Below are 14,507 nucleotides of genomic sequence, written 5' to 3'. Positions count from 1 at the left end.
AGAAGTATTATTGCTTTGATGCATACATGAGCATTGGCAAGGGAGATCCACTGATGGTTTTTCAGAGACACAAGATTCACTGATCCCCAATGTCAGGCACACTGGCACGTGTACCACGATAACCTCAAATGGCTCCATATCCCTTCCTTCCTACCTTGAGTCATGTCACGTGTTTTTTTTTTAATTTTTTTTTAATGTTTATTTTTGAGAGAGAGAGACAGACAGACAGACAGAGCATGAGCAGGGGAGGGACAAAGAGTGAGAGAGGGAGCCATAGATTCTGAAGCAGGCCCCCAGGCTCTGAGCTGTCAGCACAGAGCCCGACGCAGGGCTCGAACCCACGAACTGTGAGATCACGACCTGAACCGAAGTTGGACGCTCAACCGACTGAGCCACCCAGGCGCCCCTCATGTCACATGTTTAGAAATGTTCCCAGAGCCTCTTCATCACCCTAGTTGAATCTTGTCTGGCATGTTTCAGCTACTTGGCTCTCCAGGTATCATCTTTCATACAGTGTCCCCTACAAAGGGAAGAAATGACTTCTCCAGTGTGAACACACAGGGAAAGACAGGAATGAAGCAAATCCCTGGCAAGGAAATGGTTTGCAGGATCAATAACCTGATCCTGTATTGTTTTCAAAGCACAAATTACTACTACAGTGCATAGGTCTCTCTTGAGAAACTTCATTGCTGCTTAATTATTCTCAATTTCTATATCCCCATGAAAGACCCACTTGTGATAAAATAAAATGAAGGTATGTCCTCAAAGGTTTTGCAAACACTCAAATTCAAAAGTGAAGGAAGGCACTCCTCATGTTAAATAATGCCCTTCTGAAGTGATGACATTCTCTTTTAGGTATCTGAAGACAAGAATGGTCCTCCAGGTATTAAATGAAAATTGAATATCTGAATGTGTTTACAATAAAGAATTTAACTCTGAATGTCTTAATAATTAGGCAAGGAATCAGAAAAATAATCTGTGATAAATTTATTTTCTTGAGATTTTTGTTAAATTAAAAAAAAAGTTGTTTGTTGTTTTCCCTTTCTAAAAAAGTAAGAGTGAGGGTTATGGAGAATGTACGGCGTATCATCCATCTGAATACTACTTGCTTAAAGAAAGAGGACCTCCAGCCATCCTCTTTCCATTCCACATCATAAAGGATGGGACATGTAGCTTATCAGGGATGCCTGAACAGTTGATACTTAGCCACTGGCTTGAAAATATTTTGCACTTAATATCATGGAAGTAGACCGGAATCTTCCCTCATTCCTACAGAAGGAACTTACATATACATAGCAGAGAGTTACAATGTCACAGAGTCCTGTCCCTAGTCAGAGAAATAATTAGAAAAAGTATTCGTATAAAATTCCAAAGCCAGTCTAACTTGATGGAGAAGGCAGGTGGATACGTGGAATGATTCTGAGGGCATTAAGATAAGCCCATTCAGTATCCTGCTGCCTGAAATTCTGCCATCAAAACTTTAATGTAGAGCTTAATGCAACAATGTCAACTCAACAAATACACATTGAACATCTACCATGTGCCAAACACTGACCAGTGTGCTGAGGTAAGAATGAGGCATGGTTCCCATCTTTAATTCTCACTAAGTCAGATGACAGACCTATAAACAAATAAAATACAGTATATAAAATGCAGTGATAAGGGTAGTGTGTCAGGAAGCTATTGCTGTGTAACAAACCAACCCCAAACTGAGTGAATCGAAAGAACAAACATTCTTTAGCTCAGGTTACTGTGGGCCAGCAGTATGGGCTGTGCTGAGCTAGGCAGTTCTTCTGGACCCAGCTGGGAGGCTGTCAGATCAGCTGATGTTTGGGTGGTCTAGGATGGCAAGGAAGTCTTCTTACATAAAGTGCTGGCTGAGCTGGATTTGAAAGGATCAATATGTCCAGATGGACAAGGGAGAGAACGACTTTCTGGATGAAAGGCGAAAAGCCAGGACAAGGGTCTGCAAGGGTGACACATCCCACTGAAATACAGATCAGTCTTTACCAATGCATTTTCAGGTGATGTCCCGAGAAGGCAGGATGGTCCTGCCTGGACAATATAGGAAGCAGACACAGAAGGAGATGCAAGGAGTGGAACAGGGGTCTGGAGAGGAAGCTAGGAGAGAAAGCCAATGACCAACTGTGTTCATGCTGCTATCTCCCACCTTTGGACACAGAATAAGATGAGAACTTTCTATTTGTTCTCCCAGGGGATAAGCTGTTTGTTCAGGTTGAGTACCTGAATATTTGCACTGCTGGTTTAGGCCTCGGGTTCATTTGTTAGGAAAATGACACCTGTGGAGGAGAAGAAGTCATTTTCCTGAGCATCTCTGTCCAAGTGAGTGCTGTTCCACAGATACAGCTTTTCAATCTTGCTGTCTCCCCAACATTTCTTTATTTTCACCCCTGGTTCTTTTCAACACAGGCCTGCATGTCCTGACTCTAATTTTCGTTTGGAAGGTGTGCCTTCAAGCATGTTTTCAGTCTTTCAATTAGGCTCATTATTCCTGTTGACATCCAATTGTATCTCTGGGTGAGTCTGAAGAAATTAAGCATATCTCTTTCATCTCAAAGCAAACAATGGTTTGTATTCTTTTTCACATGACTTTAAAATTTTGCACACCAAAATGTTCATTGGACTTTTTTGTAAGAGCAATGCACAATGATTGTTTTGAAGGAAGAAGCCTTTCTGAACATTCCTGTGGAGAATGCTAAGGCTAAAAACAAAGTTCAAAGGAATTTGGTCAGAATCAATGATTCAAGGGAAGGACTTGCAGGAAGGAAGACAATAAATCCAGACTCTTTTTAAATTGAAAAGAAGAGGGCTAGGCAGAAACCTCAGCAGGAAGAAGCTGAAATACTATAAATGGGAGTGGCCACTGCCCAATTAAAATAGAGAGATATTTTAATAAAACACAGGGAGGCTAATCTCAGTCATTCAGATACTTCATATCAGAGCAGGGAAAGTAAAGGTCTTGGTCCCACTGCGAATTCTTGTGAAAAGAAGAGCTGGGTGTAGGTAAGTGATGAACCAGTGAATTCTACTCCTGAAACCAGCGTTGTGCTGTATGTTAACTAACTGGAATTTAAATAAAAATTTGAAAAGAAAAAAAAGAAAAGAAGTGCCTATTGCGTGGAAGAAATTAGTACAGAACATTCCCACTTTCCTTCTTTTCCTCATTCTTTGAATCAATTCCTAATGATTTTGACAACACTTTTTGGAAAGGCTAATTCCATGCTCTCAACAGAAAGTTCTCCAAAATAAGCATTTATATATCTGAAGTTATCACACACACACACACACACACACACACAGCAATAACAATCCTGCTGTAATTAATTAGTACAAAAGGCCTTGCCATGCCTGGAAGGGGAGCTGGCTTGCCACTGATAGCTGGGAACCACCTATGGGATGGCAGGTGTGACTTTCAGGGTGTTTGGGACCCCACACACAAAATCAAGCAGGAGTCTTTGGGAAAGTATTCCCCTTTGGTTCATTCTGTTCTATGTTCAAACACAAAACTATTTTCAAAAAGAAACCCCCTAAAATCCCTGTTGGTGGGACGGAAGGGAATAGGCAAGCATATTGCCCTGTCTTTACACCTGTGCACCACTGACATCATGCTTCAGTGCAAAGACAGGCCGGCACTTCTAATTTCTCACATGCACGTCAGCGGTAAACAGTCCCAGCATTCGTGTTAATGACACCATCTGGCGCCTCCCATAACTGTGTAGCATTCGGCTTCCAAACAAGATGTAATGGCAGCAACACATGAAACCCACTGACATTTACAGTAAGGAAATTTATTATCAGTCATCGGTTTGGTATAAATGTGTTTGCATGACTGCTGGGGCTATAAAATCATCACCTTTGCCAGGCAAGCGAAGGTGCAATAAATAATGGATTTTAAGCCATGCATGTACTACCAAATCATTAAACATTTATCACACAGCCACAATAGCATCTTAAGCAACAGTTACCACTTGAAAAATTAATGCCACTTTTGAGGGTTAAATGAAAACCATTTAGTCTAAGCTTTAATGATTTTTAATTTGGTTTGGTATGAAACAGAAGGATTTTTTTCATTTTTAGTTTTTAGCTGAATATGATGTATATATAAATAGCTCTTTTATAATAATTTTCTCATGGAAAACCACCACGCCATGCTCTTTTGTTAAAAAAAAAAAAGACTAAGAAACATAAACTGAAGTGTTTCTTAAAAAAATCATTGATAAAACCTTTTCAAAACTAGAAATGACACAAGAAAAGTTCTTTAGGAATCAGATTGTATTCTTCCCTTTAAAATCCTTAATGGATCAGTCAGTATGGTTGCAATTAAATCATTTTAACATGGAATTAAGGAAATAAGTAAATATTAAGTCACAACACACTAAATCCCTCAAGTAATCTAGCCACATTTGTCCCTATTACTTAGTCCTTTAAAATACTCTCCCCACGGGGGGCCTAGTGATTTTCTCTTATATAGTTGTTCATTGGGTGCCCATAGCTTAAGATAAATTCACAGAATAATTCAAAATACAAATAGACTGGGGGATGGTTTTTTGCATTACGTTTATGGAGAATTTATCAAAGAAAACCATTCAAAGGAACAAAGAGGAACCTAGGTGGGAGCCAGTTATTTATTTTCTTCTACATGACAGACCAGGGGAGGCGGGAAGTCAGTGGCTGCCCTTACACAAGCCTCCGCATGTGGGAGGTCAACGAGCAAGCCAGACCTGGACCAACACAGTGGGCTCAGGAGGCTCTGTCGTGGGCCACGACAAGGAGGACAGGTTGTTAAAACAACACCATCTCAATGCGTAAAATGATCACCTAGCAAGGGGAAACAGAGACAGCCCTCTTTGGTGTGTGGCACTGTTTTAAAAAACAGTTTTAGTCAGACATCAAAAACTGACTGAATTAGAGATTTCTAGTTTGTGAGTGAAGCTTAACTCCTTGGTGGGGGCTGTTGTGCAGTTTTATGGGTCTGCAACACTGGGACTTCCCTCTTGAGTATCCTGCTCCCTCCAGTGCACACACCCTGAACAGGCAGTGGGGGAGGGGAGGAGGGGGGTAGCCCTGGAAGGAAGGGCAAGATGGTCTGCAAAGCACATCAAGAAGCCTGCATGGGAGCCCTGCTCCTGATCCTTAAATCAATGGAAGGAAGTGTGGAGATTTCTCTTCATCTCTGGTAACCATTGTCATCTAAGTGGCTCAGGGGGTTGCCTCCTCTTTGTATACTTTAGAACTGAAATCCAAGGTTTTGTCATGATGAGGGCTTCCTCAAACCCCTGTGGGGGGTGTCTGTCCTCTGGAGAACAGGAGTGGGGGTGAACAGAAATGGAGAAATCACTGCAATGTCCTTCCACAGATATACACGTGCACCCCTCTGCTTATCCCAAGTCACAGGAAGAAGGTCAGTTCTCCTGGGCAGACGGAAGAGTGGGTGGCCACTTGCTCTGCATTGCTATCTGTAAAGACCAGGGAGTCATCATCTTTTCATCCATTACACGAATGAATGGTTAACTAGTGGGATTGTGTGGAAGTGAACCCAATCCATTGGGTACTATCATAAAATGACATGTATTGCTTGAGCCTTGACATTAAAAATACCAAGTAGGGGAATTTTTCTAAAGCAGCTCCTCTCTCCAATATCCTATGTGAGGGCCACACACTGGCCCAGTCCTTCCATCTGTCACTAATTAATTTAAATATTTCCTAGAGTTCTAGCTGTTATATTATGTGTTCTGGAAATGACAATCAGGGCTCTCCCCAGAGGTAGAGAATCAATGAATAACACCAAGAAGACCTTGCTCATTTCTGTCAAAGTTATGTCAGCTCCCATACACTTTATTAATCATTCTGCCTTCAAGTGTGGTGTGTGTGTGTGTGTGTGTGTGACAGAGACAGAGAGAGAGAGAGAGAGAGAGAGAGCGAGAGAGAGAGAGAGACAGAGAAAGCATGCAAGAGTACACCATGGCAAAAACAGCTCTCCTAAGGGTGCGATCCAAGTCGCCAGCCTGAATACAACTGTGAAATGAAAAAAAACAGTTAACAATGAAGGAAGAGAAACAAAAAGCAATTCAACAGATGCATGTCATTTTTACTCTTCAGTGTGGATCGGTTTTTCTTGTTAATTATATCACCTATTCTTTCCTTATATTGATAATTACATAATTACATGAAACAGATGGGTGACAGAATGCGCCCAGATGGCGAGAACATAAACAGGCTTACAAATTGCTTATTCTTGAGCATATTATAAAGAATTATTTAATAATACATAGATTTCTATACTTTACACATCTGTTAAGTAGAGCCTTCAAAATAGCAGTTACTTTGTCGTTTTTTCTTAAACAGACACAATGCCTTCCCCAGGAATTCCTAAGAGGCCAACTGCCATCTAGGTAAAATATTTAACCTTTTCCAAACATTTGGATACCTGAAATTCTAAACTTTTATCTGAGTTGGGTTTTTTTTTCCCCTTTATTAAAAATAGAAATCATGTTTCAAGGGAGTCACAACACCACATAGCTCTGGTCTTCTTTGAGCAAAAAGCTACAGAAGGTTACAAAGAAAAGGAAGGTTTACGTACAAAATTTGAAATGTTCAAACTGCATCAGTTTGGCTTCTGTCGTGCAAATCATTTCAAATAACTGTGAAATCAAAGGCAAAGCATCAATGCTGTGTCATTGGGTGTGTGTCCCCATGGGACTGTGGCAAGGTGGAGGCGGTTCTCACATGGGGGCAAGGGGCAGGCCCAGGGACATCCTGGGTTTCTGACAGGTATGAAGAAGGGAAATCAGCTCCTTCCTCCCGGCCCCCACTGTCCCATCGTGTCAGGTCTCTGCTTAAGTGACCCTTACCAGAGAGGCCTTTTCCACCCCCCACCCCTTATCCTCCATCATCTCTTGGGCTTTCTTCTTGCCACCACCTGGCATCGTGTCTCTGTCCATCGTGTGCTTCTCTCACTAGGACACAGGCACCAGGATAGCAGGAATTGCCCACTTTACTGCTGCAGACTTGGTGCCAAGAGCAGGGCCCGCCATGTGGTCAGCACACAATAAATCCTGGTACAACATTCAAAGGCTATAAATGAAGTCTCCAGCTCTGAGCTTCCTAACCAGAGATGCAGAACAGGCCCCAGGCCCATGTTTAGGCAGAAGAGTCTGCCCACACAGGCAGGGGGTGACTGTATGAATGTAGGTCCAAACCACGGTGTGTATCAGAGTCTAAACAAAGAACACAACACCTGGACAAGTGATGTGCCAGGGTAGAGAGGCAGGTTTAGGGAAGGACAAACCCACTTGGCTCTTGGGAAGAACCTGGATAGGGGAGGCAGGGGTGAGGAACAGGACTCCAAAAGCAGGCAAGCAGGCAGTGGTCATCCACTGTGCTCAGGGAGTTGATTATGTGTAGTACACATGCCTGGAATTCAAGCACTTCTCCAGGACAATGTTCGGATGGTGATTATTTGTACTCTTTGTATGTGCGTGCATGTGTGTATTTGTGTGTATGTGATGGGGGGGGGGGAGGGATAGGGAGAGACAAAGAGAGATAAAGTGAGAGAGACAGAGGATGGTTCATAAAAAGCATTTGAGACGATGAACTGGAAACCTAACTATGTGGTTTATCAAAAAAAAAAGAGCTCCTAGACCAAAGGTGGCTGTGGGGATTAAATGAGCTCATTCTTATAAAGAATATGGAATATAACATTTACAAATGTTAACTCTCATTAGTACTTCTCCTGACTTGGCTTGGCTTTTCTTACTTTTAGCATATTTTTGTATTTGTAAAAAAATATGAGACAAATTGAATAGTTTTATTGAATTACATAATGTTTTGTTATGTTTTATTTTGCAAAGGAGATTCTTTTGGAATTTGGGCTTGGGGGGCTGTATCCCCCATCTGCTATCCACTGGGGTGGTTCGCCAGAGGGCAGGCACATTGGGAAAGAGAAGCCAAGCCACTGGTGTCCTGTCTCACTTCAAGCTCAAGGGAACCGGGATCTCAGCATGGCTGCCCTGAGAGGGGCCAAGGGTTCTTGGGCCCAAGGCAGCATCCTCCAGAGCAAACAGCTCCTGCAGAGCAGAACACGTAGGGAGAGGGGAGAGGGGAGACAGTGGGAACTTCCCCATGAAGAGCAGAGTCAGGCACCAACATCTGACAAGACAAAATGATAAACCATGGTCATGGACAGGGTACTGGGCATGAGTTGAACTTAGCTACTCAAACGCCTTCAGAGTCTAGCATTTGCTCCTGCCTTTAGGGTCAGGCAGATCACCCAGGTGTGTATCCATCTGTGTGTCTCTCTCTCAATTGGTGAGTTGTTGGAAGTCATATGGCCCAGGGGGCCACTAGCTGGGGTCCTACCAACACAGAGTGACCCCAGACCCAGTGTGCGAGGAGGGAGGCTGTCTAGTAAACTAATTAAAATGGTTGCCAATTGTATATAATTCCACGGGACATTATCAGACATCTTTGTGACCTGCTCACAAATTAAAAATTGTGATAGAAAAATCCCAGTTCAATTTTTTAAATCAACAGTTATCTCTAGTTTCGTTGGAGCACCATACTGAGGGTCAATGAGCAGTGGTGAAAATGGCAATGGTGTTGGCCAGCAAAGCTTCACCGTGGTGACCAGAGAGTGCTGCCTGACACTGGCTCTCTGGCAGCACGGCTCCTTTCGGTTAAACACATAAACTACCATAAAAACCTTGATTATAACAACTACCATGGTGATAATTTCAATGCACTGAATTATATTAAAAAAAACAGAACAAACAAAAACTGGGACATGATTGAAGAGTGGGAGAAGTAGGAACTATGGTAGAGTATGTAATTTATGTTTATTACCAGGGTTTCAACTGCCTGAATGGCTCAGGCCTGCCTGCACTGTAGTTGAGTCATGTTTGACATCTCAAACAAGTAACAATAAAAAACCTTTATGGCTCCCACGTTATTTCCATACCTATTTATTCTATCTCCCCCCCCCCCCCATTTTTAAGCCATCCTTTTTGTTTTCTTCTTGCTTATTAAGTTGGTTACCATGGAGATCATGACATCAGTAATCTTGACTCAGCTTAATGGTCTTGAGGCAACATACAGGATAAAGGTTTTTATTTTCCCTTAAAGAGGTTCAACCCCAGAGAACAGCAGTGTGAGGACTGAGGGCAGAGCACTTCCAGCTGCTCCTCCAGTGGAGCTCCTCCTGTGCTGGGAGCAGGCATACCAGGCTCCCTTATCTGAGGCAGCACAGGGCACCCCAGCATGGGCAGGAAGGCAACTGTCACTTTGCTTTCCAAGGCCCACTTGATCCTTTGCCTCTGATGTACACAAATGCCATTTTCCCTTCAGAGCTGGTGAGCATGTAAATAAGGACAACTAAACTCAGATGGCTTTATAAAAATTACTAAGTTGTGGAAAATGTTTCATCCACCTGAGCTCAATGTGAGTGTAAAATCTCTCTAGGTTCCTGGTTGGTTTCCCTGTTTCCCTAGTCTTTCACATCTTCTAAGAGAGCATATCCTACCTTATAAAACTAGAATTTATTTATTTTTTAAATCATTTTATCTATTTATTTATTTCCATCACCTATTCACCCATCCCCACACCCACCTCCCCTCTGGTAACCATCAGTTTGTTCTCTATAGTTATGAGTCTGTTTCTTGGTTTGTCTCTCTCTCTCTTTTTTTTTAACTTTTTAAGCTAGAATTCATTAACAAGATACAACATCTAAAATCTTTCATGAAAATACGTAAAAGTTAGGGTTATAATACTTTATAATAGGTGTATCCATTGACATAAAATCACTTAATAATGAATGGAGCCTGTTTTTATAGTTCCTCCATGGTCCAGAAGGAGTGGGCCAGCCCCACAAGTAGCCTTCTTGGTCTGTACTCTGTGTGCATATTACTGTTATCATCATGGGGGAGGGCTACTATTTTACATTAGCAGTTGTATTTAATTCCTGACAAATCCTTGTTGACTCAAGACCCCTCCTGACTCTTCAGGCAGCATCCAGGGACACCAGCCATTGGGCAGACATGCCGCAGGAGAGTATGTGGGTCAGTTCTCTTTTTTTTTTTTTTCATTTCAAAGCTGATGGCAGATTGAGAGAAGGTTTTTAAGTCTCAAAAAAGCCTGACTTTTGAGTATTAAAAGCATTTGCTTCAAATGACAGATTTCAGAAGAACACACGGTGATAGCAAAGTCTATTGTCCCAAAATTGGAAAGAGGAAGAGAGTTGGAGGGAAAGAGAGACAAGTATAGCACAGGCCTCTCTTTCCCTTTGGTTAGGCCATAAAAGTGGAAGAAAAGGACAGGATCCTCACAGAGGTTCTGGAGAATATGGGAGCAGAGAGATCTGTGCCTCACAGAGAAGTCCCTGCCACCTGTTCTGAGAAGGGTAGAGATAACTGAGGCTGGTGCCAGGGCAAGAAAGAAGATAAGGCAGGTCATGAGCTTCCCAAAGCCCAAAGTGGTGCAGGAGGTGAGGAGAAAGGGAAGCAGAGGGGGTGAAGGGAAGAGAGAGAGAGGAGCATGGATGAAAGGGATATATATTGAGAAGGAGAGTGAGAAAGAGCATGCTCCAGCCAACATGACGTCGGACTCAAAGAGTTCTCAAGGCTGTGAAGAGGAAATGTCCCCAATGCAAGTAGCAAGTGCCATTTGGGGAACCTGGATGCCAAAATAAGGGATGGTTGAGGACAAGCTGACGTTCTGAAACCCAGTGGATGCCTGTGAGGACAGGCACTAGCCAAGCACCAGAAAACTGTCCCCCCCCCCCCACACCTCCACGATGCCATGATGCTTCATGGGCTCCTGAGAACTGTAATGCCTTCCCCACCACCTGCCCCCCCAAAAAGGGAAAGTTCCTGAATGGGCTCCATTTAAACTTTTAATTGTAAAATTTACTTGGAGTTGATGGAGATTACTTCTTCTCCCATCAGGTGGAGTGGAGACTCCAAGCAGAGATTCAACTGAGTCAGAGGAAATAAAAACACGGGCCAATGGAAGACCGCCATTTTGCAGACCTGATTATCTGACTCAAAACATCTACATCTGGCAATAAAAAAAGAGGGCTTTTCTGCATGCTGATTATTTACTTAGATAAAGCAAACACAATGCAAAAAGAAACCATCTTTTTAAACTGGGGAATCACAGCTTTCATTTTCAAATTCTAAAACTTCATGTTTTCTGATTAAAGAAATAGTAGCTTTACCTTTGACCTAGCAAAGCAAAATAGTTTCTAGGAATTTACTGAAATTACAATGAATGTGCTCAAAAATAATAAGGATGGATATGACAGCATTGCTTATAATGATACAATTTGGATAAAAACTGCAATGACCAACATTAGGGAATGGCTACAAACAACAGTGGTGAATCTTGCAATCCGGCACCAGGATGCTGTAGTCCCAAAGCCTCAGCCTAGCAGCTGTCTGGCCTTGGGTAAGTTATGTCACACAGGACGTCAGAGGCATGAAGACAATGGATGCTACGTTCCAAAGAAGCTCCTCTTGTGAAAAATGTCAGAGCAGGTGGGCAAGCACTGGTTAAATGACTTTTAAACACCTCATTCACAATGAAGATATCAAAGGGCAAGAAGAACAGGTATAAGAGAGGATTTTTCTGGAGATTTCCTCACTGAGAAACATTGATATGCTCTTGGTCGCATGTCACTCCACCCCAAAGAAGACACATGGAGATGGTCTCTTCTTTCACTTTAAGTCTCCATTAAAGGTTTGGGGCCCTCAGAGACCCTCACATGAGTTGCCACCATTAGTGGACTCAGTGGACTGGTGTGTGATTTCTGCCCAAGAAATGTGAAGGATGCAATAGGCAGGCCAGCTGCTGCTGGGTGATGGACGGGAAGGTGGCCCACAGTGGCTGTCTGTTGACCACAGGTGTGAGTCTTATTGTAGGTTCTTCCTATAGGGCCGCCTCTGGGGGAAATGAAGACCCAGGGCGCAGAGCTGGGAGGATGCATTACCTGTGCTATGGAAAGCCGGCAGGATGCCCTCAGTGACAGGAATCTCTGAGGAAACCAAGCACCTGCCACAAAAAGAGGAGGCTGGTCAGCAGAGCAGAGCCATCCTATGACAGTAGCAGTTGAGTCCAGACCTGCCTGCTCCCCTAGCTGCTCCTCCCTGCCCTGGCCCAGTTTCACAAGGACCGGGAATATAGTTAAATAACAAGAAAGTAACAGGTTTAAACACACACACACACACACACACACACACACACACACACACCCTTAACTATAATAAGCTAAATAGATGCTACGTAAGTCGGGGGCATGGTAAGTTAGAGAGAAAAGGTCCTCCCTGCCCTCCTTCCCCAGCTACAGGCTTCAGCAGGGGGAGGAGGAACTCCAATCTTCAGATGAAAATTGAGTTTTGATTATTACATGAAATGAAACTGGACCTTTTGTGGAATGAAGATGTTTTGTGATTTAGAGTGACTCACACAACTTTAATTACCTAAAAGTAAACAGAAAAATCACAGGGTGATTTGCCCACTTTCTACCTGGGTACTGGGGAGAAGCCGGCCACAGTGAGCATACTTACAGAGTGACGGAAGACAGAAATCAAGTGGCTTCATCGTTATTCCCACAAGTCCTGCTGGGCTTAATGCTCTGTCTGTTACATAACCATACCTCTCCTAACCTCAGTTTCCCCCACCGCAAAATGGAGAAAATGATGCCCAGCTTCTGGGAGAACGCAATGAGGCAATCCATGCAAGCGTGTAACACAGAGCCCGGCACAGAAAGTACTCACGGGTGGCTAGGGGTGGCTGCTCACAGGACATGTGCAACATTGAAAGGACACTTTAGAATACTTAGTAATGTGCAAAGACATTCATAACATAGTAAGTGAAAAAGTATGTTTCAAAACATCATGTTTAATTGCATGTATTTTTTTCCACAGAAAAGAATCCCAAAGTAAGAACACCAAAATATTAACAAAGGTAACCTATAGATAGATTATTGTAGCTTTTATGGATTTTCTCTATTGATTTTTCCTAAAATCTCTACCAGAAATATGCACTGCTGTTGTACGAGGAACTTTTTTCAATCAAGAGGAAAAGATGTAACTTCCTAGTCAGCATCTGTAGCTCTAATTGTGCCCTTTGTCATTTTATATCCCCAGCTACTTTAAAATACACAAAGCAAAGCCTCCTGTTGGTGCAGCCATGCCTTTCCTCCCTAAAGGCGGATTCTAAAGAAGCCACTTAGCTGTGAAGGCCAGTTCCCTCCCCGGGAGCTCAGGTCCACCCAGGAGCCTTGCTTGGCCGTAGCCCTTCCCAGCGCAGCACAGCAGTGCAGGCAGCTGATACATCCCGAGGCCTTTCTGGACCTCAGCAGCATTCATTACTCTGGCTCTGCGGGGAACAGGATGCATTTTTTTTTCTTCCTATTGGGTTGTGGCAAGAACCCGATCAATATTCAGGAAAGCCTCAGGATTTTTTTTTTCCTGTTGGGAGCTGTTTTAAAAGCAGTGACACTAGTAAAGGTGGACTCAAACAAAGGACATGCTGGTAGCTTAAAAACCAGGAAGTCCTGTATTTCACTCCTGTGGTTTGGATGGGCTTTTTTTTTTTTTTTTCCTGTTGCTGGAGCTCATCTAAATGTGCATGCAGGCCTACAGGAGGCTGATGAGCCAGAGAGGGTCAGGCAAGGAAGATAAGATCAGGGGAGATTATATTTTAGAAAAATCTGTTTTCAAAATAACCGAAGCTGCTATTAGGGGTGTTCAGTCAACCAAGCATGAAGCTCTCCAGGACTGGTGGGAAAGCTCCGCTCCTGAATTGAAAGAATGGTTAGGTACACTGCCCATCCCTGGTCTTGAGTTGACCAGCACTTTACCACTTGTTAGCAGGAATGCTGGGTCTAATCTAAGAATGAGAGAGTGCAAAATGGTGCAGTCACTTGGGAAAATAGTTTACAAGTTCCTCAAAATGTTGAACATAGAGTTTACCAAATGAACCAGCAATCCTACTCCTAGGTATGGACACCCAAGAGAAATGAAAACATAATAGCCACATAAAAACCTGTGCAGGAATGTTCATTACAACATGATGGAAACAACTCAAATGTCCACTGACTGATGAATGGATAAATAAAATACAGTACATGCATATAATAGAGTATTATTCAGCAATAAAAAGGAATCAAGTACTGATACATGCAATAAAATGGGTGAACCTTATAAACACGGTAAGTCAAAGAAGACAGTCACAAAATGCCACACTGTATAATTCTGTTTATACGAAATGTCCAGAGTAGGCAAATTCATGGAAACAGAAAGTAAATTAGCAGTTGTCTAGGGCTCAGGGAAGGGGTGGATAAGAAGTCATTACTAATGGCTGGGGAGACAAAAAAGTTCTGAAATTTGACGGTGATAGTTACCCAACTGTTTGAATATACTAAAAACCAATAAATTGTACAACTTAAATGGTATTTAATTGTATTATATGTGATTGTATTGTATTATATG

At 42.7% G+C, this 14,507-nt stretch overlaps 1 protein-coding gene across 8 annotated transcripts in view; it reads right to left on the bottom strand.

Moving 5' to 3' along the window:
- CFAP61 (cilia and flagella associated protein 61) overlaps positions 1-14,507 on the bottom strand; it is a 278,182-nt gene that overhangs the window by 123,109 nt on the left and 140,566 nt on the right. Inside the window, exon 18 of one of the 8 annotated variants that reach the window (XM_053200304.1) lies at positions 7,858-8,169. The exons of 6 other annotated variants lie outside the window; for them this stretch is intronic. In XM_053200304.1, coding sequence (XP_053056279.1) covers positions 8,017-8,169 — 153 coding nt within the window. In that variant the 3' untranslated portion in view covers positions 7,858-8,016. Of the gene's footprint in view, positions 1-7,857; positions 8,170-12,015; positions 12,064-14,507 lie in introns of those variants that run through there. One more of the 8 variants, XM_053200305.1, reaches the window with a different exon arrangement.

Source organism: Acinonyx jubatus, chromosome A3 (assembly GCF_027475565.1).
Source record: "Acinonyx jubatus isolate Ajub_Pintada_27869175 chromosome A3, VMU_Ajub_asm_v1.0, whole genome shotgun sequence".
NCBI classification, from domain to species: domain Eukaryota; kingdom Metazoa; phylum Chordata; class Mammalia; order Carnivora; family Felidae; genus Acinonyx; species Acinonyx jubatus.
The sequence above is the reverse complement of the archived record's forward strand: the minus strand, read 5'-3'. Positions and strand labels throughout refer to the sequence as shown.